General features: G+C 40.6%; 2 protein-coding genes and 1 non-coding gene across 11 annotated transcripts in view; 1 reads left to right on the top strand and 2 right to left on the bottom strand.

Moving 5' to 3' along the window:
- LOC133229571 (KRAB domain-containing protein 5-like) overlaps positions 1-25,401 on the top strand; it is a 55,329-nt gene extending 29,928 nt beyond the window's left edge. The window contains exon 5 of the mRNA XM_061386100.1: positions 22,342-25,401. Coding sequence (XP_061242084.1) covers positions 22,342-22,409 — 68 coding nt within the window. The 3' untranslated portion in view covers positions 22,410-25,401. The remainder of the gene's footprint in view (positions 1-22,341) is intronic.
- ZFP14 (ZFP14 zinc finger protein) lies at positions 640-22,631 on the bottom strand. Of its 9 annotated transcripts, XM_061386004.1 has the most exons (7): positions 22,165-22,409; positions 19,789-20,002; positions 18,145-18,229; positions 17,118-17,273; positions 13,973-14,099; positions 11,455-11,553; positions 640-3,348 (listed from the first exon to the last, which is right to left on the bottom strand). In XM_061386004.1, the coding sequence occupies exons 3-7, from the start codon at positions 18,151-18,153 to the stop codon at positions 1,982-1,984; spliced, it is 1,758 nt and encodes a 585-aa protein (XP_061241988.1). In that variant the 5' UTR covers positions 18,154-18,229; positions 19,789-20,002; positions 22,165-22,409; the 3' UTR covers positions 640-1,981. The 9 variants fall into 9 exon arrangements, with proteins under 9 accessions (XP_061241988.1, XP_061241987.1, XP_061241990.1 ...); XM_061386003.1 differs by lacking the exons at positions 19,789-20,002; positions 22,165-22,409 and adding an exon at positions 22,556-22,630; XM_061386006.1 differs by lacking the exons at positions 19,789-20,002; positions 22,165-22,409 and adding an exon at positions 22,556-22,629 and having other exon boundaries at positions 11,455-11,550.
- On the bottom strand, positions 10,821-10,925 carry LOC133231232 (U6 spliceosomal RNA). The gene has a single exon (XR_009731106.1). It is a non-coding gene; the product is annotated as a U6 spliceosomal RNA (small nuclear RNA).

The following is a 25,401-nucleotide window of genomic DNA, read 5'->3' as shown; positions in this document are numbered from 1 at the left end:
GTTCATTATTTTGACAAGAAAACTTCATAGGTAGTGACATGTACTTCCTAACTTCATTATACCAGGAGGTGCATAATGTCTGACAGTTTCACTTTTATAGATGTTAAAATCAACCAAAGGGCTTAGAAATGGTCAGCTTGATAAATCCAATATAAAGTTCTCACTATAAACTCTTTCCCCAAATAGTTTTAATATCCCTTGAAGACCACTTTCTGGACATTATTCTTTAAATTAGGAACTAGAAAATGATTTTTCTAATCCAAATATCTTTTTTTTCTGCATTTACTGGTAAGATTCATTAAATTAAAAAAAAACTTAAATTTGATGAGCTTTGGGTGACCCTGAGACTTGATTCACATGGAAAAAAAAATACTTTCCCCTTTATTTATTAGTTTTCAGAATGATGAGCTGGTACCCAAGCATCTTCCCAAGCTGACCAAGTTAGGCAGCCATAACCAAGTGAACTATTAAACTGCTACCGGTGTCATGTCAAAAAACCCAGCTCCTACTGGTTGAAGATGGGATACTATGAGCATCAAAAAGTTTACTAGTTGCAATGGAATGTCTTCTTTCTTTCTACAAGAGTAACATACACACACGGGTGCACACACATACACAATTATATTTCCAAGTGGTTAGTTTTGTTTTGTTTTTTTTTTTTTGCCATCTTTTTCATAGTTTCTAATCAATTTTGAGTGGTGGTCAGAGAATACAGACTATAAAACATTTACCTTGTTATTATGGGAAAACAATTTCATATTTCTCTTTGCTTCTTCAACCACTACATTCTTAACCTCATATTCATGAAATTCATCAGGTTTTTTTTTTTGGCATGAAATTTCTGATGCAGCTCAAGTGATGAAGAACTTCTCACATTCAAAATAACCTCCTAGATTTTATCTTAGGTTTAATAAGTGCTGAGCAGTGACAGAAGGCATTTCTACAGTTACTACTTCTATAGGATCTTCCTTTCATATGAATTCACTAACACTAATGATGTTAATAACAACTATAGATAATATTTACAGAAAACATGCTATATGGCTGCTGGTTTTCCAAGTATTAACTACTCAATCCTCACAATGATACAGCAGGCTGACTCTGAATTGGCCCCAGTGATCCCTTCCTCCTGGGATTCATACTCTTCTATAAGCCTGTTCCCTTGAGTGTAGGGCAGCCTAGTTCCTTGCTTCCAAGCAACAGAAGGTAGCAAAGGTAATGAAATGTCATTTCAATGATTAGAAACACAAGATGATAGCTTCTTCGATGCTAGCAGACTCTTGCTTTCTTGGATTGCATTCTCTGACGAAGCAAGCAGTTATGCTGAAGGGGCTCCTGTAGCAAGGAACTGACTGAAGTCAGCCTTCAGCCAACAGCCAGACAGAATCTGAAGACCTCAGTGCAACAGCCCTCAGGAAATTAATTTGGACAACAACCACAGGAGGTTAGAAGTGGATCTCTTCCCCAGTTGAACCCTCAGATGAGACTCAGTCATGGTCGACACCTTGATTTTAGCCTTGTGAGAGGCCCTGAAGCAGAAGACCCAACTAAGTTATGCCTAGTTAGTTGACCTGACCTATAGAAACTGAGATAATAAATGTGTATTATTTTAAGCTACTAAGTTTGTGATATTTTATTATGCAGCAATAAATAGCTAATATTCACAGATACTACTATCACCATTTTACAAGTGAGCAAAATGAGGCACAGAAATTTAAGTACCTATCCAATAATACACTGGTAATACAGTGGTGAAATGGCGATAAAAGATAGATAAGGCTAAAGATTTTCCTGCATTCATTATATTACTTTCTCATATGAATATGCTGAAGACAATGCTTGAATGGTGATGGAAGCAACCATTAAAGCAACATTTTTTTCTGTAATACAAATTTTTTATGCTTAATGAGCATCAAACAAATTCTCTCAAAAATGAATTTTCTGATGTTCTGTAACATAATGTGCATTTGAAAGCCTTGTATTAAATTACATTATGAATTTTCTGATGTTGAGTAAGGTGTGAATGTTGTCTAAAAGCCTTCTTACATTCCTTACATTTGTAGGGTTTCTCACCAGTATGAATTCTCTGGTGTTGAGTAAGAAAAGAATAAAGTCTAAAAGCTTTACCACATTCCTTACATTCATAAGGTTTCTCTCCAGTATGAATACTCTGATGTTGAGTAAGTTGTGAGAGAAGTCGAAAAGGTTTTCTACATTCCTTACATTCATAAGGTTTCTCACCAGTATGAATACTCTGATGTTGAGTAAGTTGTGACAGCAGTCTAAAGGCCTTCCCACATTCTTCACATTCATAAGGTCTCTCACCAATATGAATGCTCTGATGGGAAATAAGTTGTGAGTAACTACTAAAGGTCTTCCAACACTCCATACATTCATAGGGTTTCTCACGAGTATGAATTCTCTGATGGCGAACAAGTTGTTGCCTTAATCTAAAAGTCTTCCCACAATCTTTACATTCATAGGGTTTCTCACCAGTATGAATACTCTGATGGACAGTAAGCTGTTGACATATCCTAAAAGCCTTTCCACATTCCTTACATTCATAGGGTTTCTCCCCAAAATGTATTTTCTGATGTATTCTAAGATCTGGACCACATACAAAGGCTTTCCCACATTCCTTACATTCATAGAGCTTCTCTGAAGTATGAAGTCTTTGATGTCGAGTAAGGTGTGTACACTGCCTAAAGGTTTTCCCACATGCCTTACATTCATAGGGCTTCTCTCCAGTGTGAATTCTCTGATGTCGAGCGAGTTGCTGATGTACTCTAAAGGCCTTTCCACATTCCTTACATTCATAGGGCTTTTCACCAGTATGAAGTCTCTGATGCTGAGTCAATTCTTGGAGAACTGTAAAGGCCTTCCCACATTCCTTGCATTCATAGGGTTTCTCACCAGTATGAAGTTTGTGATGTCTGATAAGGTGTGCACGCTGTCTAAAGGCCTGCCCACATTCCTTACATTTGTATGGTTTCTCACCAGTATGAATTCTCAGGTGTTGACTAAGTGTTGAGCGACGAATAAAGGTCTTCCTACATTCCTTACATTCATACAACTTTTCTCCATTATGAACTCTCTGATATTCAGCAAGAAGATTATGCTTTTTGTAAGTGGTCCTTTTTTCAGAAGCAATTTTCACTTGCCCAAAATATCCCTCTTGTGGTTCCTTTTGCCCCTCAATTTTGCTTTTGCATTCCCAATCATTTCTAAAAATGGAGTCCTGAAGGCTACAGCTTTTAATTCTTTCCATTATCTCCCACTGGAACGAATATATTTCGTAAATGTCCTTTTCTGAAGATAAAATATTGGCACTGTATCTGGACTCCAAGTCTGAAAGAAAACAAGAAAGCAAACACACAATGTTTTCCTGTTCCAGAAGAAAGAAAACTATACAGAAATAAAAAGCACCTAAAATAATGCCTATTACTGAAACCTAGTAGGACCCTTTGGGGCTCTTGGCCATGGAAGCCTTTCTGTGTCCCCTGTTTCTTTGCAGAGAATAGACTCCAGCCTCCATGGACCTTCCCTAGATTCCAAAGGGAAAATCTGAACAGGTGCTAATCAGGGAAGGGAGAGGATGCAGAAACGAGAAAGGGGCAGTCAAGAAACAATACTGCAACCTTGGGTCAGAGTCCTGGTTGCACCACAAGGGATACACGTAACAGTATCTTTGAGCTCTTCTGCAGAACTAAAACCCCCAGCAACTGGAAGATGTTCCAGAGAGGTGACAGTTTGATAACCCTGAGAAGCTCAACAAGACACCACCTGAGGCCAGATTAAAGGAACCAGTGAAGCTCTTCAGGAGACCACCAGAGGCCAGATTAAATTAAAGGAATACAGGCCCTGCACACCCCCTGATCCTTATCAGTAACCCTGATCTTAAACTATTGCTATAAAACTCTCACCAACTCCTCCCAGGTTGGGACACACAATTTTTAAAGCACAAGCCCACTGTGTCCCCCTTTGCCTGGCAAAGAAATAAAGCTATTCTTTTCTACTTCACCCCAAACTCTGTCTCTGAGATTTGATTCACCACCAGCATGCAGAGGCTGAGTTTTCAATATCATTACCAGTGAATGGATTAGATATGTCTAGAAGACATTGCATTTCTGCTAATAACACATATGTGTACCTAAAAAAACCTAACTTCTGTAAAATTACACACCAAATATTAACGTTTATGGGGAAAATAGGAAAAATCTCTCCAAAACAATACCTCCAACAGAATTACAATATGACTGACAAACTGCTACTCAATGAAAATGACAGAAGCCAGAAAAACAAGAAGACAGCTGCTAAGAGAAAATAACAGCCAATCCAGAGTTCTATACTCCAAAGAACGAAGACAAAGTTCTGTACCCTTTAAAGATGAAGACAAAATGAAGATAGTTTCAAATAAAACCTAAGAGAATTCATTGCCAACAGGCACAATAAAAGAAATACTAAAGGAAGTTCTTCAGGAACAGAGAAAATGATTCTAAGCAGAAGCACTACAGTACAGAAAAGAAAAAGGAGCACTGTAAAAGGTACCTGTGTAGGTAAATCTAAATCAGTATTAATAGTAGTATTTAAATTAATACTCTGTAGGGATCTAAATGTATATAGAGTTAAGATACCTAACAACAGTAGACAAAATAGAGGATACCTAAAAAGAATTCAAATGTTATTAATGTCTCTACAATATTGAGAAAGATATAAAGGAACTAATTTAAGGTAGAATGCAGTAACTGAAGAATGCATGTGCTAACCTCTAGAGCAACTATTAAAAATTAAAGTGTGTATAACTAACACACTCAAGAGGCAAAAGCTAAAATAATATATTTTGATTAATCCAAAATAGGCATGAGAGGGAAAAAAGAGAATGCTGAACAGACAGAAAAAAGAAAGTGGATTTAAACCTAAATATATAAGGTTTATATATTTCCTTGGTGACTCAGACAGTAAAGAATTCACTTGCAATGCAGGAGACCTGGGTTCAAATCCTGGGTCGGGAAGATCCCCTGGAGGAGGGCATGGTAACCCACTCCAGTATTCTTGCCTGGAGAATCCCCATGGACAGAGGAGCCTGGCGGGCCAACAGTCCATAGGGTGGCATACCCGGCAACAGTGCATGGGGTTGCAAAGAGTAGGACATGACTAAGCAACTAAGCACAGCACATATAAGAAAATTACTTAACTGCAAATGGAAAAAATGCACCAACTAAAAGACAAAGACCCTTCTTATCCACATAGGGAGAAGCAGGCTGTATGAGGAGTTCAATCTGGGTAAAGAAAACATCCACTTGTGGGAGCAGCCTCAAGTGTGGAGGATTCAGACCGAGGAGCAGCCCAGCAGTATATTCTGGGCAAACCCACCATGAATCTAACATCTGTCTATTTCCCACCAGCAACATTCAAATCAAAGCCACTACCATATTCCACTGGGACAAATGAAATAGCCTCCTAATTGGTCTTCCTACTATTCATCTTGCCCCTATTTGATCTGTTCTCTATAGAGTGATACTTATAAGGCAAATCAGCTCATGACATTCCCCTGCTTAGAAATCTCCAATGGCTTTCTATCACAATGACTTCCCCTATGATACTCAAATTTCACATGACCTAGCCCTTACCTAACTTTCTGACTTCATCTTGTTACTCTACTTCTCACTTACCTTTTGAATAATCATCCTGGCCTTCCTCCTCCTCTTCTTTTTAAAATTTTTATTGGAGTATAGTTGCTTTATAATGTATTAGTTTCTGCTGTACAGCAATGTCAATGGGCTATATGTTATATGTTTACATATATCCTGTCTTTTTTGGATTTCCTTCCCATTTAAGTTATCACAGAGCACTGAGTAGAGTTCCCTGTGCTATACAGTAGACTATCATTATTTGTCTATTTTATAATAGTATCGATAGTGTAAATATGTCAGTCCCAATCTCCCAATTCATTCTATCTGAACTTCCCCCTTGGTAGCCACACGTTTGTTCTCTACACTACTGTGTTTCTATTTCTGCTTTGCAAGTAAGATCATCTAGAAAACAGGTAAGGATGATAAAAATTTGCATGCTGGCCTTTTTGCTGTTCCTCAAACATCAAATTCTTTGCCCTCTGACCCAAGGTCTCTGCATTTACTGTTTCATTAGGACTGAAGTTCACTTCATTCAAGTGGTCTGAGCTCTTTTTTTCATGTCTCCACTCAAAAATCATCTCTTCAAAAAGCCCCAAACGTCCAAAAATCTGTCTACATCTCCCAGTTTCTATCTCTGGTTCTCCTCACTTTTCTTAATAACACTTGTCCCTACATAATACCATTCATTTACTTGTTAACTTAATGTCCTCACCCTTATTAAAATTAAACAAGAAGCCTGCTGGAACTGCCACTCTTGCTCACAGCTGTCCCACTGGTGTGTAGCACAACGCTTGGTTCAGGTTGGGCATGCAAGTACTGCTGAATAAATGAGCATATTTTTAGGCAAACAAGGGTATGTATACTAGTGAGACTGGAAGAAGCTGGACACTATATAGACATTGCTATGGACTGAATTTTGTCCCTCCAAAATACACTTAAGCCCTAAACACACAATATGCCTATATTTGGAGACAGTGCTTTTAGGAGGCAATTAAGGTTAAATGAAGTAATAAGGGTGGGATCCTAATTCACAGGACTGCTGGACAGAATAGGACAGGACAGTGGCCTAACAGGACGAAGAGAGAGATCTTTCTCTCTTCATCATGTGAAGACAGTGTGAGAACGGGGCCATCTGCAAGCCAGAAGAGAGCCCTCATCAGGCCCCAAAATCCTAACCTTGAACTTCTGGCCACCAGAATTATGGGACAACACATTTCTGTTGTTTAAGTCACCTATTCTATGGTATTTTGTTACGGCAGCTGGAGCTACAGTACAGGTTTAGATCATGATGAATTATAGTCATTGATCAAGAAAGAGAGCAGCTCCTCTCTTGGCTCAAATCTTTTACCTATCACCCCCAACAGGACATTTTAATTTACTTTTTGTTTTGAAATAACTGCAGATTCACAGGATGCTGCAAAGAAAAGTATAGGGAAGTCTCACGACCCCTTCACCCTCCCTCTCAATGTGAACATCTTACAAACTATAGTACAATATTCAAACCAAGAAATTACCCTTGGAATAATCCATAGGGCTGATGTAGATTTCATCAGTTATACATGCCCTCATGTATGTGTTTGTATACAGGTCTATGCAATTTTACCAAATGTATAGCCTTATATGCAGAGTACATCATGAGAAATGCTGGGCTGGAGGAAGCACAAGCTGGAATCAAGATTTCTGGGAGAAATATCAATAAACTCAGATATGCAGATGACAACACCCTTATGGCAGAAAGTGAAGAAGAACTAAAGAGCCTCTTGATGAACGTGAAAGAGGAGAGTGAAAAAGTTGGCTTAAAGCTCAACATTCAGAAAACTAAGATCATGGCATCCAGTCCCATCACTTCATGGCAAATAGATGGGGAAACAGAGGAAACAGTGGCTGACTATTTTTCTGGGCTCCAAAATCACTGCAGATGGTGACTGCAGCCATGAAATTAAAAGACACTTACTCCTTGGAAGGAAAGTTATGATCAACCTAGACAGCATATTCACAAGCAGAGACATTACTTTGCCAACAAAGGTCCATCTAGTCAAGGCTATGGTTTTTCCAGTAGTCATGTACGGATGTGAGAGTTGGACTATAAAGAAAGCTGAGTGCCGAAGAATTGATGCTTTTGAACTGTGGTGTTGGAGAAGACTCTTGAGAGTCCTTTGGACTGCAAGGAGATCCAACCAGTCCATTCTAAAGGAGATCAGTCCTGGGTGTTCATTGGAAGGACTGATGAAGCTGAAACTGCAATCCTCTGGCCACCTGATGTGAAGAGCTGACTCACTGGAAAAGACCCTGATGCTGGGAAAGATTGAGGACAGGAGGAGAAGGGGACGACAGAGGATGAGATGGCTGGATGGCATCACTGACTCAATGGACATGGGTTTAGGTGGACTCTGGGAGTTGGTAATGGGCAAGGAGGCCTGGCATGCTATGGTTCATGGGGTCACAAAGAGTCAGACCCAACTGAGCGACTGAACCGAACTGATAGCCTTGCCTGAGGACATCCTTGTAGCTCAAACAGTAAAGAATCTGCCTGCAATGCAGGAGACCAGGGTTCAATCCCTGGGTCAGGAAGATTCTCTGGAGAAAGGAATGGCAATCCACTCCACTATTCTTGCCTGGAGAATCCCATAGACAGAGAAGTCTGGCGAGCTATAGTCTGTAGGGTCGCAAAGAGTTGCACACGACTGAGCCACTAACACATCACACATAGCCTCGCCTAACCCTCACCACAATCAAGACTCAACTGTATCATAACCACAATGTTTTATTCCTTTGTAGCTTCAACCATCTTTCCCCCTCCCTACATTCCTAACCTCAGGTAACTACTAATCCAATTTCCATCTCTATAATTTTATTATTTCATAAATATTAATTAGAGTCATATGGTATAACCTTTTATGATTATTTTTTTCACTCAACATAATTTCTTCCAGGTTCACCCAAATTATCACATGTATTAAGAATATATTCCTTTTTGTTGCTGAGTGTTATTCCATCGTATGGATGTACTTTTTACCCATTTTTAATTGAGCTGCCTATCATTATAGTGTTGAGTTGTAGTGTATCAACTGGATGTTGGTCCTTTGTTTTACTACTATTTTCTCTCAGTCTATGACTTGCTTATTCATTTTTTATTAGTATATCTTGATGAGATAAAGTTTTTCATTTGGCTAAATTATGACATCAATTTTTAATTTTTATGGTTACTGCTTTCTCCTAAGAAACTTTTACCTAATATCAAGTCATTCCCCTATGTTTTCCTCTAAAAGATTTGCATCCATGCTAAGTCACTTCAGTCCTATTGACTCTGCAACCCTATGGACTGTACCCCGCCAGGCTCCTCTGACCATGGGATTCTCCAGGCAAGAATACTGGAGTGGGTTGCCATGCCTTCCTCCAGGGGATTGTCCCAAGCCAGGGATCAAACCTGTGTCTTAAGTCTTCTGCGCTGGCAGGCAGGTTCTTTGCCACTAGCACCACCCTGGGAAGCCCATTTACATTTTGCTTTTATATTTTTACATATAAAATGTATACCTAGTTTTTAAATTTTTATTTTATTTTTTACATCTGACTTTTAAGATTTTTTAATGTTTAGTTTTTATGTTTAGGTCTAAAATCTATCTCAAATTAATTGTGATACGAGGTCAAGATTTTTTCCCCCAATTATTCCAGTATCACTTGTTGAAATACTTTCCTTTTCCCATTGGAAGGCTCTGACACCTTCGTCAGGAAGTAAATGACACCAAGTGCATGTGAGGTCTGCATCTAGGGTCTCTGTTCTGTTTGCTGATCCTTAGCCAATACCACAATGTCTTGAGTAATTTAGTTTTATAATATATCTCAAAGTATCTTGAAGTCACGTAGTCTAAGTTCTATAACATGTTCTTCCTTTTTTGAGATTGTTTTAGACATGCTAAGTCCACTGATTTTCCATATAAATCTTAAAATCAGTTTGTCAGTATCTACAAAATTTTCAAAAAAGGTTCCTAGGATTGTGCCTGGAACTGTGTTGCATCCCATCCCCAAAATGGTATCTTTCTATTCATCGGATCATCTTGCCAATGTTCCATGGCTTTTATTGTAGAGGTTTTGCACATTTTGTCAAATTTATTCCTCAGGATTTTGTTTTCTGACACTACTGTAAACTGACTTAATTTACTTTAATTTTTCTTAATTGACTTAACTTTAATTTTCCAATTTTTTTCATATATAAAAACAAAACTCATTTTTGTAGCTTAACTTTGTATCCTGTGATCTTCACTTACTAGTTTGAGTAGATGTTGCTTTGATTCCTTACGATTTTCTAAGTATATAATTATACCATCTCCGAATAGTTTTACTTCTTCCTTTTTGATCTTTATATCTCTTATTTCTTTTTCTTGCCTGATTGCAATGCTTGGACCTTCAATTTAATGTTAAGTAGATACGGGGAGACTGGGCATCCTTGCCTTGTTCAGTCTTAGGAGGGAACTCTTCAATCAAGTATGATAAAGTTAATGATGTAGTATTTTTTCAGCAGATGCCCTTTATCACACTGAGGAAGCTCCTTTCAATTTCTAGTTTCCTGAGAGTTTTTATCATGAATGGATATTGAATTTTGTCATATGCTATTTTTATATTCATGGAGATAATCAAATGATTTCTCACATTTCTGTTAATATGGTAAATTATACTGACTAATTTTTAAATGTTAAACCAAGCATAATTTCCTGGGGTAAACTCTATTTAGTCATTACTATATATTGCTGGATTTAATTTTCTGATATTTTGTTAAGCATTTTCCATCTATGTTCAAGAAGGACATAAATTACCAAGGCGGTGGGGAGGCGGGGGTGGGTGGGTGGGGCAGAATTATAAACTTACATCCTTCATGAACATAGTGTAAGAATTAAAGTAGCCTCATAAAATGAGTTGGAAGAAGTTCTTTTTCTGAAGGAATATGTGTAATACTGTACTATTACTTCCTTAAATATTTAATAGAATTCACCAGTGAAACTATCTGGGTCTAGCATTTTCTTTCTGGAAAGACTTCTGATAATGAACTTAATTACTTTAGTAGATATGAGATTATGCATATTTTCTTTTTACTCTTGTGTCAGATCTGGTAAGTTTGTATTTTTCAAGGAATTTTTCCATTTAAGTTGTCAAATTTACTGGCATAAAGTTATTCATGATATTTGCTCTTTTTTTAATATGGAACATGTCATGAATTTGCATGTCAACCCTGCACAGGGGCCATGTTAATCTTCTCTGTACTGTTCCAATTCGAATGTATGTGCTGCTGAAGTGAACTCTTATTCTTTTAATGGATATAACATGTTAAGCGAAAACCTCTCTTTCTTTCCTGGTATTAGTAATTTATGTTGTCTCTCTTTTTTTCTTGATTAGTCAAGTTGGTGTTCATTATTTTTTTTTTTGATTTATTTTTATTTTTTAATTTTTTTGCTGTGTATTAATTTTGTTGATCTTATTGAGAGATCAACTCTAAGCTCTGTTAAGTTTCTCTGCTTCTTTTCTTTTTCTATTCTGTTGATTTTAACTTTTACATAATCATTTGTTTTCCTTCTACTGAGAACAGCTTTTTTCTTTGAAGTGGGAGAGAAATATGATGTGAGAAATAGAGAGTTGTAATCAAGGCCAGTAGGAAATTCCCTTGTTAGCCCAGGTTTAAAAGATTTTAATTTGCTTCCTAGGTCTTAGGCCTTTCCTCTACAGGCTTTTGAAGAGTGATTTGTAAATATCAAGGGAATGTCTCTATCCTGATGTACTTGGCTATTACCTACAGTAATGATTTTCCCATGCCTACTCAGCCCTCACTCACCAGGGTGATGTTTTCCTGTTCCTTCTCTCACAACCATCCAGGGCTCCTTCCCTTCATCCAATAAGGTAATCACATCTGGCTTAGACATGGAAGGACCTGCTTAAAATATAATGTGACATGAAATTATAAACCCCAAAGTCTTTAGGTTCACATGTGGTTAAATTTATAATAAACTAGTAGTTCAAAATGGTATTTTATAAAGTCTAAGCACAAAGAAATGCTAGGAAGTTGAAAAACACTGACACTAGGGTAACCTCAGGACCACTAAGGACAGACACCAGATAGTTAAGAACAGGCTTTAAAACAATTTAAACTCATATAAGCTCTGCTGAGAGGCAGTCTTATTTAATAGCTGAGAACACAAATTATGGATCCAGATAGTACGGGTTCATCCTGCCTTTGTTGCTATGTTGCCTCAGCAAATTATTAACCTTTTGTGCCTAAGTTTTCTCATCTGAAATAAGGATAATAATAGTACATTTCCCATAGAGTTGTTGTGAGGATTAATTAGTAATATACAATGTTCAGAATAGTACATAAGTACAGTTCAGTTCAGTTCAGTCGCTCAGTCGTGTCCGACTTTTTGCAACCCCATGAATCGCAGTACGCCAGGCCTCCCTGTCCATCACCAACTCCTGGAGTTCACTCAGACTCATGTCCATCGAGCCAGTGATGCCATCCAGCCATCTCATCCTCTGTCGTCCCCTTCTCCTCCTGCCCCCAATCCCTCCCAGCATCAGAGTCTTTTCCAATGAGTCAACTCTTCACATGAGGTGGCCAAAGTACTGCAGTTTCAGCTTTAGTTTCATTCCTTCCAAAGAAATCCCAGGGCTGATCTCCTTCAGAATGGACTGGTTGGATCTCCTTGCAGTCTAAGGGACTCTCAAGAGTCTTCTCCAACACCACAGTTCAAAAGCATCAATTCTTCGGCGCTCAGCCTTCTTCACAGTCCAACTCTCACATCCATACATGACCACAGGAAAAACCATAGCCTTGACTAGACGGACCTTTGTTGGCAAAGTAATGTCTCTGCTTTTGAATATGCCATCTAGGTTGGTCATAACTTTCCTTCCAAGGAGTAAGCGTGTTTTAATCTCATGGCTGCAGTCACCATCTGCAGTGATTTTGGAGCCCCCCAAAATAAAGTCTGACACTGTTTCCCCATCTATTTCCCATGAAGTGATGGGACCAGATGCCATGATCTTCATTTTCTCAATGTTGACCTTTAAGCCAACTTTTTCACTCTCCTCTTTCACTTTCATCAACAGGCTTTTTAGTTCTTCTTCACTTTCTGCCATAAGGGTGGTGTCAACTGCATATCTGAGGTTATTGATATTTCTCCCGGCAATCTTGATTCCAGCTTGTGCTTCTTCCAGCTTGAGCCCAGCGTTTCTCATGATGTATTCTGCATATAAATTAAATAAGCAGGGTGACAATATACAGCCTTGACATACTCCTTTTCCTATTTGGAACCAGTCTGTTGTTCCATGTCCAGTTCTAACTGTTGCTTCCTGACCTGCATACAGATTTCTCAAGAGGCAGATCAGGTGGTCTGGTATTCCCATCTCTTTCAGAATTTTCCACAGTTTATTGTGATCCACACAGTCAAAGGCTTTGGCCTTTGTACATAAGTACAAATATATGCATTTATATATATGAAAGTGAAAGTGTTAGTCACCCAGTCGTGTCCAACTCTTTGTGACCCTATGGACTGTAGCCTGCCAGTCCATGGCTCCTCAGTCAATGGAATTCTTTGGGCAAGAATCCTGGAGTGGGTAGTCATTCCTTTCTTCAGTGGATCTTCACGACCCAGGGACTGAACCTAGGTCTCGTGCACTGCAGGCAGATTCCTTACCATCTGAGCTACCATATACCATAATATATGTGTATATTAGCAGTTGATTTCTATTATTATCAATTGGCTGAGAGAAGAATAAGAGGCTTCCTGAGACATCCTCAGATACTTAACTAGGATATTTGTTTAACATTAAATGTAAAGTTCTTAGATTTTTAACCTTCAACCACAAAGCAAGTAGAACTGAATATGTCTGTTATACAAAACAGAATGCATTTACTTGAGTTTTAGACGAACTATATGGATTCATCTCCTACTATGTAAATTCTACAGGCTCCTCTTATTTTTAAAGAGATTCAGAATCCCTATGTCTAGGTATTCTCTTCACAGATGGATTAGAAAGACGCTCCATCAATTCTTAGCTCAAATACATAGTGAATTCTGGTTTCTTGAACAATGTTTCTGTCAAAAAAAATCCAGAATTCAAACCCAGCCCCTGTGTACTAAGAAAACATGGAAACAACACAGCCTGGAGAAAGTCTGAAGGACCTAGCCTGCTGAGCCTGAGAATGACAAGTGTTAAAAGGAGGGTCCTATTTCCAACCTAACAAAGCTTACACCATTCCTTTGGAACAGAGAGAAAAATTTCATTTAGTTTCTCAAAACACAGTCCTCTAATTGACAGAAGAGAAAGTCGGTATAATTTGAGACAAACTGCCTTACCTAGTGAGATGAAGTTGCTGTAATTCTCCCACATCACATCCCTATATAAGTCCCTCTGTGCTGAGTCCAAGAATTCCCATTCTTCCTGTGAGAAGTCAATGGCCACATCTCTGAAAGTCACTGAACCCTGAAAAAAATAAAACTCATGTATTACTTGTGAAAATACATGAAATATTTTTTTATAAATAGAAAGAGAGGGGATCAATGATTGCATTGCAGAGACGGAGGGAGCACAGAGCAAGCCCATTTACTTATTTGTTTGTTATTTACTTCTGGCTGTGCTGGGTCTTCACTGCTGCGCTCTGGCTTTCTCTAGTTACGGTGACTGGGGCTGCTCTCGAGTTGTGGCGCATGTGCTTCTCATTGCAGTGGCTTCTCTTGTTGCCGGCACATGTTATAGGGCTTGCAGGCTTGGTAGTTGTGGCACATGGGCTTAGTTGCCCAGATGCCCTGCGGCATCTTCCCAGACCAGGGATCAAACCCATGTCCCCTGCATTGGCAGGTAGATTCTTAACCACTGGACCAGCAGAGGAAGCCCAGAGCAAGCAAACTGATGCCATGTGAATGAGACAGTAAGAAAACTAGCATCACTGAAACACAACGCTACATGTTATGAACCGTCTTGTGACTGCAGATAAGATTAAATTTTTACCCAAAAATATCTGGAAAGGAATAAATTAACCAAAAGAAGTCCCAAAGAAATGAAACAGTGCACACAAGCCTTCAGCAAGCTGTTTCTTCACCACAAATTCTTAAGAAGTATGAGATCTTCTATCTTCTTTTTCCTTCACTGATAATGAAAAAATATTGATAAAAATTTCTCCCAAATGTACTACAAAATCTCTAAGAAAACGACTCAAGTTCCTCATAAAGTCAGATTTTATTATAAGCACTTTGCCTATTATGACCAATTCTTTATTTTTTAAAATCTGCTACATGGCAGTCCACATTTCGAATGCATTAAATTCAATCTTTTTTCGCTCTCTCTTTAGATTTCTGGATTCAATACAATCTCAAAAATCTTCCTCAACCCTCACATTCTACACTATTACTTACACTCATGGACAGAGGAACCTGGCAGGCTACAGTCCATGGGGTCACAAAGAGTCGGACACGACTGAGCAACTGAGTTATATGCATAAATAACACATTATTTATGCATCTGTATGATCTTCTTAGCTCTTTATCATTCATCATCCCTCACTGAACACCTTTCCTCACTTCTGAGTTAGAGTGTGTGCATGTTTAGTTGCTCAGTCGTGTCCGATTCTTTGCAATCCCCACAGACTGCAACTCACCAGGCTCCTCTGTCCACAGTATTTCTCAGGCAAGAATACTGGAATGGGTTGCCATTTCCTCCTCCAGGGGATCTTCCTGACCCAGGGAGACCCAGATTGAACCCGAGTCTCCTGCATTGCAGATTCTTTACCATCTTAGCCACCAGCGAAGCCCCAAGTGTTAAAAATAGTACTCTCGATCATGATTATCAACGAGGAGTGATTTTACTTCCAAGAAGACATCCGGCCACGTCCAGAGACAATTCTTATTGCCACAACTGGGGAGAGGGGGTGTGAGTGTTAGAAGCATCTAATAAATGTCTAACATGGATACTGTTAGACATCCAACAATGCAGAGGACACTCCGCCAGAGTAAACGATTCTCTGGCTTAAAATATTAGTACAGTTGACACTTGAACAACAAGGATTTGAAATGCATGGTACCAGTTCTATGTGTATTTTTCTCAGTCATAAATACTACAGTATGATGCAATTCTAGGTTCACTGAATCTATGGATGTGGAACTGCAGATAATGAGGAATTCCAGATATGAAGGGATGGCATACACAGAGGGTCAGATTTTCAACTGCCCAGAGGGTCAGCGCCCCTAATTCCTGCACTGTTCAAAGATCAACTGTAGTTCCAAAACTGAGAAACCCTGCTCGAAACCAGCACATCTGGTAAAACTGTACAGTGGTCTCTGCTCCTAGTATTCTTCTCTCAGAGCTTCCTGGAGATAATTCTTGACCTATTTGCTGTCCGGTTCTGATCACCTCCTACTCAACCCGCTCGTGAGGGAGGGATCCTAAACAGTATGAGATGACTGAATGTCTGACACCTGATAGATGCGACTGATGGCAGTTTATTAGTCACATATACTCACAGCCCAGGAAAGGAAGATATTACACGTCATACAGGGCCACACAGGGGATGTACTCAGGAATAGGGTGAACAAACAGAATCTGCGGGAGGCAGGCTTTATAGTGAAAAGAGGATGATGGATTCCATGGCCAATGCAGGATGATGTGATGGCTTGTTTGAATAATTCTGTGGGCTGGCAAGGAGGTGACTTACTAGGTTAAGGACCAGGAGAGGTTCAGCTGGTCTGGCGAATAGAGGAACTAGCCAGGTAAATGGGGGCCCCATCTGGGGAGAGCAGGGAAACTCTTAGTTAGGTCTCTGGAGCCTTGACAAGATATCAAGGCAGCATATGAAATTTTAAGCCTCACAAAACGAGCCCTCAATCAAATCCCTACCTCTTCCACCCTCTACAAAGCCTTACATACCATAATATTTCAATGCACTAATATTTCAACCAACACGAAATCTTGTTACGTATTTTAAAAACTCAGGTTTGTGAAGAAGTTTGGCGGTTTCCCTATCAGCAGTCAAATAAGACGAAATTCTCTCTTTCATCAAACCACAAGATTTTCAAGGAAAGTTCAAAGAGGGATCTCCCACTTAGTATCAATAATCCATTGCTGAAAATCAAGACATTCCAACACTACATAGTTTCCCCACCATTTTGGGTGGGTGGCTATTTTCCTACCATTTTAAAGCAAAGCATTCTATTGCATTCTACATTAATTCCAACCCTCCCGCTAGCTTCGCATTTCCCCCAGGACAGAACTCCAGTACACACGGGTCATGCACATATGGTATCTTGGGCTTTCGTATTTTCTTTCAGCTTTGCTATTTCTTTTACCAAATGTTTTTTTCTCACTTGCTTTGTTTCTCCACAATTTTCTTCAATACTTTTCCAACTTTTTAGGAACTCACTTTACAAAATGACAAAAGCAGGGGCTACGTGGGAAATGCACCATGAAAGTGCGTTTCCAATAAGAACGTAACGGAGGAATGACTCTTACTCTGTACGATGCTCTTATGCCTTCCCTTCTGCCAGCAACACCAATTATACACATCCCCTTTGATGATATTTGCAAGCATTTCAAAACATCCGCAGATGGTTCTGATGGTTCAGCAATTGCATTTGGAATACAACAAGACTTCGTGTATATTGTTTTCTGTTTTTTAAATAAAAAAAGTTACATTGAACTATATGATTTCACTTATATAAAGTCCTCAAAATAAGCAAAATTATTATAGGGTATTCCAAGTCAGGATTACATTTGGATACATTTGGACTGGGTGGGTAGAAAGTAACTGAAAGGGGGGTATCTGAATGCCAGTAACATTCTTTCTTCTCCTGAGGGCTAATATAACAGAAATACTCAATTTATGAAAATTCATTTAGATGCACACTTAGGATTTGAGCACTATTCACTATGTATGTTTTGCATCAATAAAAAGTTCTAAAAATCTTTTAAAAGATGTTAAATTCTATATTGGGGATGTAAATTTTTGTTGCTGCTGTTTGTTTGTTTTTGGCCATGCCACATGGCACGTGGGATCTTATTTCCCCGACTAGGAATTGAACCCATGTCCCCTGTAGTTAGAAGTGCAGAGTCTTAACCACTGGACCACCAAGGAAGTCCCTGCGGATGTAAATTGTTTCCATATAGAACCAGACCAAAAATCACTGTTTTCAGAGAAATATGCTTTCGTTGAAGTTTAGGTATTAAAATAAAAAACTAAGATAAAAAATGTTAACGGGGGAACATTTGGCAGAAATTACCTGCTTTTTTCTTAAGGCAATTTACTTTTGCTCCCTCATGGCTCTTGACAGAAGATGGTCCACATTAGTGGAAAAAAAGAGAAGGGCACACAAAAGGGACACTGGGCTATTTGTCTCCAACTCTCACAGGAATGAGAGGGACTAAAGTAGGTTATTGAATGGAGTTCCATTAAACAGAAGTTTCAGAATAAGGAAAGAGTATGTATACATGGTCTAGAAATAGGTAATATTTCAAAAAGGAAGAAGAAACATCAACTTACATGGGCCATTGTTTTGAACTGCAAGCACTGGTCAGTCCTTTTCAAGATTTCTGTTAGAGATCTGCAGAGTTCAGATAAGCCAGATCTGGAAGAAGACAAAGCAGTGATAAAACCAGAGGTGCCTCAGAGCTCCTCCAAATGACTTATGTTAGTTTTATGAGTTTTCCTCTTCCATTCCTGCTTCCAAAATACTCCTCACCACTCTCATATTCAAACTGGAGGAGAGCACAGGGAGTCTAAAGAAATCCAAGCTCTGATGTGTGCACATGCTCTGTTTCTTCCCACTCTCTGTGACTCCCTGGGCCTTAGCCCGCCAGGCTCCTCTGTCCAAGGGATTTCCCAGGCAAGAATACTGAAGGGGGTTGCCATTTCCTATTCCAGGGGATTTTCCCAACCCAGGGATCAAACTTGCATCTGCTTGGCAGGTGGATTCACCAGCCAGACACCTGCGAAGCCCATGTCTTAAGAATACTACCTAGAAAAGAAAGACAGAAAGTCCCTGACTCATGTCTTTTAGGCACTGATAGCAGTCTCACGACTGCTTCCTTTCACAGCATCCTGGCAAATGCATTTATTTTGCTTCTGAACCAATACTTTGAGCCAAGGTGCCTATGAAGTCCTCCAACTGCTACTAGATCTTCTTGTCCTATTAGTCTAACTTTGCAGGTAACATCATCAAAATAAAAACTGTAAAGCATAAATCTTACTGTATGAAATCCACGCACCTCCATAGAGACCTCACAGCTATACTCTGGATGTAACTTGACAGTGTTTGCTATCATTAGATCAACATCTTCCCCCTCATGATGGACTGGGCTTCCCAAGTGGCGCAATGGTAAAGAACCCGCCTGCTGATGCAGGAGACACAGGAGACATAGGTTTGATTCCTGGGTTGGGAAGATTCCCTGGAAGACGAAATGGTAGCCTTCTCCAGTATACTTGCCTGGAAAATCCCATGGACAGAGGAGCCTGGCAGGCTACAGTCCATGGGGTTGCAGAGTTGGACATGACTGACTACGCATTACTACTACTGATGATGGATTACTAAGTAAAGAGGGAAAGACTTAAGTATACATAATGATGAGATCCGGAGAAGGCAATGGCACCCCACTCCAGTACTCTTGCCTGGAAAATCCCATGGACGGAGGAGCCTGGTAGGCTGCAGTCCGTGGGGTCACTAAGAGTCAGACACGAGAGACCTCACTTTCACTTTCCACTTTCATGCATTGGAGAAGGAAATGGCAACCCACTCCAGTGTTCTTGCCTGGAGAATCCCAGGGACAGGGGAGCCTGGTGGGCTGCCGTCTACGGGGTCGCACAGAGTCGGACACGACTGAAATGACTTAGCAGCAGCAGCAGCAGCAATGATGAGATTTGGTATACTGTTGCAATTACTAACATAGGCTTTGCTGTCAAACTTCCAGGATATAAATCTCAGCTCTCATAGTTATCAAACTGTGTTACCTTAGACATGTTACTTTGCAGCCTTAGAGTCCTCCTATAAAAAATGGTGATAACTATAGATTCTATCCCAAAGCATTGTTATGAGTATTAAATAAGACTCTACATATATATGCACTAAAGTTGCAAATAAACGTTTAATAAAAGTCAGCTATATCACTGAAAATGAAGGATACTACATACTTCTTCCCACAATTATTAAAGAAAATTCTCTTCTGCTCTTTATTCTTCCACAAAAAAATTTGAGCTTCTCAGCCCCACTCTTCCTCATAATGCTAATAAATTTCAAAACTTCAGGTTGGTAGGCAATTCCTCTTGAATAACAACAATTTACAAAAGGACAGACAGTGTGAGGATGGATGAAGCACACATGGCAAAATCCTCATAATTTTTGGATCTGGGTGATGAGGAAAAACATGGAATTACAATTTAATAATAACAACTAAATCTATTGAGCATTTATGTGTCAAGCATTATCTGAGGACTTTACACATATTAATTCACCTATTCACAGCAATCCTATACAGTAGGTTCTATTATTACCCTCCTTTTACAGATGAAGGAAGAGTGGTGCAAAGAGACGAAATGAACTGCCCCAACTTCACCGAGTTCTAAGTGGCAAGTTAGGATTAGAATCCAGGTAATTCAGCTCATAACACATCCTATTGCCACTATACTAAACTCCCTTTCATAAGATCACATAAATACATGATCTGAAACACACATACGCTGTCAAAAACTTCAAGTCACTTGTCAAATTTCTATACTGTTTTCCTCCCTTCCTACTAATATTTCCCTTCTCTTGTTAACACAGATTTCTCTGTTAAAAATCTATCACCTTGAAACTCCTAAAGGCTAAGACTGAAAAGCTAAGAGTTTGTCACCAATCAAACATCTTTTCCTGCTTTTGACCTCAGGGCAGTGGAAAAGATCAAGGATACCTAGGGTATGATTTCAACTAAACTGTAATCTTCTCACTAAATGACAGCCTAAAATAATGCTATGCAGTTAGCCTCCCTGTATGACCTGCAGATCATTTAAACTATTAGAAAGCAGCAGCTCACAGGCGGAATTAAATGACTGCCAAGTGTTCATCTGAATAGTCAATGGAGAGGAAGAACAAAATACCAGGCCATAAGGCAGTTCTATTTCCAGTTTTTTGATCCAGCAATCCCACTGCTAGGCATACACACTGAGGAAACCGGAAGGGAAAGAGACACGTGTACCCCAATGTTCATCGCAGCACTGTTTATAATAGCCAGGACATGGAAGCAACCTAGATGTCCATCAGCGGATGAATGGATAAGAAAGCTATGGTACATATACACAATGGAGTATTACTCAGCCATTAAAAAGAATGCATTTGAATCAGTTCTAATGAGGTGGATGAAACTGGAGCCTATTATACAGAGTGAAGTAAGCCAGAAGGAAAAACATCAATACAGTATACTAACGCATATTTATGGAACTTAGAAAGATGGTAACAATAACCCTGTGTACGAGACAGCAAAAGAGACACTGATGTATAGAACAGTCTTATGGACTCTGTGGGAGAGGGAGAGGGTGGGAAGATTTGGGAGAATGACATTGAAACATGTAAAATATCATGTAAGAAACGAATTGCCAGTCCAGGTTCGATGCACGATACTGGATGCTTGGGGCTAGTGCACTGGGACGACCCAGAGGGATGGTATGGGGAGGGAGGAGGGAGGAGGGTTCAGGATGGGGAACACATGTATACCTGTGGCAGATTCATTTTGATATTTGGCAAAACTAATACAATTATGTAAAGTTTAAAAAAAAAAAACAAAAAAACACCAGGCCAATGGGTAGGATATTTCAGCTGTTTAGTTAAAGCCTAACTAGCTAAAGACTACCTGGAATAAGCCTGCAGAGTCCAACAAAATAGGACTGACTCAAGAGAGGGAGGAAATTCTTTGGAATGTGACAGAGGACAGGGATAAAAAAAGCCCCTCTGTAAACAGCTGTGCTCCAGCTGAAGGATTCTGAGGCTGTGGGGAACCATTCTGGAATGACTGCTGCTACTGAAGTGAGAGAACAAGATAGGCAGGGACTAACTGGAGATTGAGTGCTATTAGTAAAGTGAGGGTAATTTAGCAAGCGGGTATCTCCAGAAATAAAATAAAAACAGCAAGGCAGGTCTGGAGCAACCCTGGTAAGAAAGCTATAAGCTCTCAAAAAGGGAGTCTTTATGGCATTTTACAACTGCGGCGTGACCTGTGCAGTAGTAACGTTTTCTATTAACTGTGTAGTTGGTTTTCTGTCTTTTCTTTCTCAACAAGATTAACGGCAGGATTACTTTTTGTCTTAGTCTGACCTATTTTTCACTTCTTACAAGTATCCCCGGGTCTAGAAAAAGAATTGAAATTACACTTTATGGGACAAAGAGGAAACATCATGTAGATTTCCTTCTTTCTAAAGATTGGCGGACGATGACGGGAATCGACGCAGTGAGCCTTTTTCCCCAGCTCAGCCGGGCCAGACTAAGGACACACCCCCGCTACGACCCTCGCTCCCACCATCCATCACACACACTACCCGATGGAAATAAGAGGGAGCCGGGGTGAAGCTGTGCCTTCCCGGCATCGGACAGAACGGCCAGAGTACAATGGCCAGGGCTGGAAGCTGTCTCCGAGTTCAAGAGCGCTGCCTTGGGAGGGAGCTCTGGTTAAGCTGTGGTTCTGAGAGCTGTTGTTCTGCGTCTTTTTGTTACAGGCCTTCACTGTGGGGTTCGTAAATCTAACTCGGAGCCATTCTGGGCCGCTGCATCTGCGCGGCCCTGAAGCAGGAGGACAGAGGACGCATCAGAGCACCCAGTGTCCGGGCAGCGTCACAAACTACACAGTCACTGCAGCCGGGTGCACACAGCGACCGCGCCGCCCCCGCGCCGCCCCCGCGCCCATTTCCTCAGTGCACGAGACCAACTCACCTCTCCGAGCCGAAACCCGCAAGGAAGCCGGAAGGAAACTAGGCGCAGAGGCATGTGGGAAATGTAGTCCCGGATAGGGAGGGCCTGGTCCTCGCCTTAACGGGTTTCGTGGGATGCGCAAGCGCGGGCGCGAGTGGGCAGGGCGGGAGCGCGCCGTGGACCTCCCGGCTTGGGGTTCAGCTGAAGCGGCACCGGCTTCGAGGCTTCACGGGGATGAATGAGGCACCCGCTGCCAGCTTGGGTTTGAGGTGTCTCTGCGGAACTGCTAACTGGGGTTTAGAGAGACCATCTTGGCACTGCTGCTGCTGCTGCTGCTGCTGCTAAGTCGCTTCAGTCGTGTCCGACCCTGTGCGACCCCATAGACGGCAGCCCACCAGGCTCCCCCGTCCCTGGGATTCTCCAGGCAAGAACACTGGAGTGGGTTGCCATTTCCTTCTCCAATGCATGAAAGTGAAAAGTGAAAGTGAAGTCGCTAAGTCGTGCCCGACTCCTAGCTACCCCATGGACTGCAGCCCACCAGGCCCCTCCGTCCATGGGATTTTCCAGGCAAGAGTACTGGAGTGGGGTGGCGCCTAATACATGCACTAGACATACGGCAGGTGCTCTATATATATACCCAAGCAGGACATAGGTACATCAAGTCTCAATATCCCCAAACTCTTAGCAGAATCTGGACACACAGAGGTTGCTCGCGCTCTAACTCTTTCCCTCCCCCGCTTCCTCCTCTCTTTAGGTTTTTTTCCTCTTTCCCTCCTGCACTTGTGAAAGTATAATTCTATAAAAGCCTAGTAGGTGAAGGGGGTTGATATTGTCATTTAGATATTCTTTGTCCTTACCGATTAAAAAAAAATTCTAGTTCTAGTAATTACTGAGATAGGGTGTCTACTTCTATTAGCACCACCAGGTTTTGCTTCAAGTATTTTCAAGCCCTGTTAAGTACATACATTTATGGCTGTTTTCCTGATGATGAGGTCTGAAAAGTAAAGATTAGGAAGGGTGTCCTCAGATGAGTAATAATTGAATTTGTCCTGTGCTGAGTTATTCAGGAAAGAAACTGGATAAGCCTTCTGGGGACCACACTGCAGCATCCTTCTCATCTTAAAATTTTTATGTATTGGTTCATAGATAGAAGAGTTTTTCGTCTCTCAAAAAACTTCAGGAAACACCTGAAAGTATCTAGGCTTATCTTAAATCTCAAATTTTTTAACAGTTAAATATATAAGGGGTAGAAGATACATGAAAATTATGGCAGTGGATTTGTCTTTTTCTACTTTTAGTTCATTTTGGTTTTGCTTCATGTAATAATATGTTAAAGCTGTTAGTACAGTATATGCACATTTATGATTGTGTGTCTTCCTAACGAATTGACCCTTCTATGATGAAACATTTCTCTGTCTCTTGTCTTGACATCTGTTTTATTTAGTACAGTCACTCTGGGCTTGCCAGGCTGTGATGGTGGTAAAGAACCCACATGCCAATGCAGATGTTAAGAGACTCGGGTTGGATCCCTGGGTTGGGAAGATCCCCTGGAGAAGGGGATGGCAACCCACTCCAGAAATCTTGCCTGGGAAATCCCATAGACAGGGGAACCTTGTGGGCTACAGCCCACAGGGTCATGAAGAGTCAGACACGACTGAGTGATTGGTACACATGCAGGTACCCATTGCATTAAAAATAGATGATAAACTTCACTGGAGTATGGGTGGAAAAGAAGCTGATCTAAGTAACTCTGGAAATGAATAGAAACTGGAAGTCTAGAGACAAATGTACATATATGGTGTCTGGGTAAACAGTTCTGAAACCACTACATGTATACTGGTATTAAACAAACAAATAGATGGATGAAAGACAGTGAAAGCCAGGTTTTTCAGTCTTGGAGTGGGAGGTTCCAGACCACCAAGCAGGGAAGGTAAGAGCGTTCTGGTCACCAATTACAATGTGTGTGAAGGGTTTTCCAGACACTACCAAGCAATTTTTGGACACCAGCTGGATGTCCTACAGTTCAGCCCAATTCAGACACTGTTTACTCAGAGATAGCATCAGATTGCACAGGTTGAGGGCTCAGTCCTGTAAGATTGCTCACCCCCATCACTTTAGATGCGAGTTGTAAGCCTAGATTGTTACCTGTGTTTCTGACCAACTGGTTATGTTCTCACAACCCCTCCTTCAGGTTTGATTAATTTGCTGCAATGGCTCACAGAACTAAGGAAAACTGTTTACTTACTAGATTACCAATTTATTATGAAGGATATTAAAGGATATAAATGAACAGCCAAATGAGATAAGGAGGGGAAAGTTATCATGGAGTTTGGGGCCTGCAGGGTACAGTGACACATGGATGCATTCTGATTGCCTAACCTAGAAGCTCTCTGAACCCCCTCCTCTTGGGTTTTTATGGAGGCTTCATTACATAGCCCAATTTCTAGCCCCTCTCCATCCCCAGAGGTGGGATGGTGACAAAGGTGAGAAAAAGGGGGTCTGAAAGTTTCAACCTCTAGTCACATGGTGGACTCCACTGGCTACCAGATCCAATCCTTGGGTGCTTTCCAAAAGTCACTCCTTGGGCTTCTCTGGTGCTCCAGTGGTTAAGAATCCATGTGTCAATGCAGGGGACATGGGTCTGATCCCTTATCCAGGAGCATCCCACATGCCACCGGGCAACTAAGCCCATGAGCCACAACTACTGAGTCCGCATACAGCAACTGCTGAAGCCAGTATGCCTAGAGCTTGTGCGTCGCAACAAAAGCCACTGCAGTGAGAAGCCCGTGTACCACAACGAAGAGGAGCCCCTGCTCGCCGCAACTAGAAAAAGCCTACGCAGCTATGAATTCCCAGCACAACCAAAA

Source organism: Bos javanicus, chromosome 18 (genome assembly GCF_032452875.1).
Source record: "Bos javanicus breed banteng chromosome 18, ARS-OSU_banteng_1.0, whole genome shotgun sequence".
NCBI classification, from domain to species: domain Eukaryota; kingdom Metazoa; phylum Chordata; class Mammalia; order Artiodactyla; family Bovidae; genus Bos; species Bos javanicus.
Note: the sequence above shows the minus strand (reverse complement) of the source record. Positions and strands in the feature narration are given on the sequence as shown.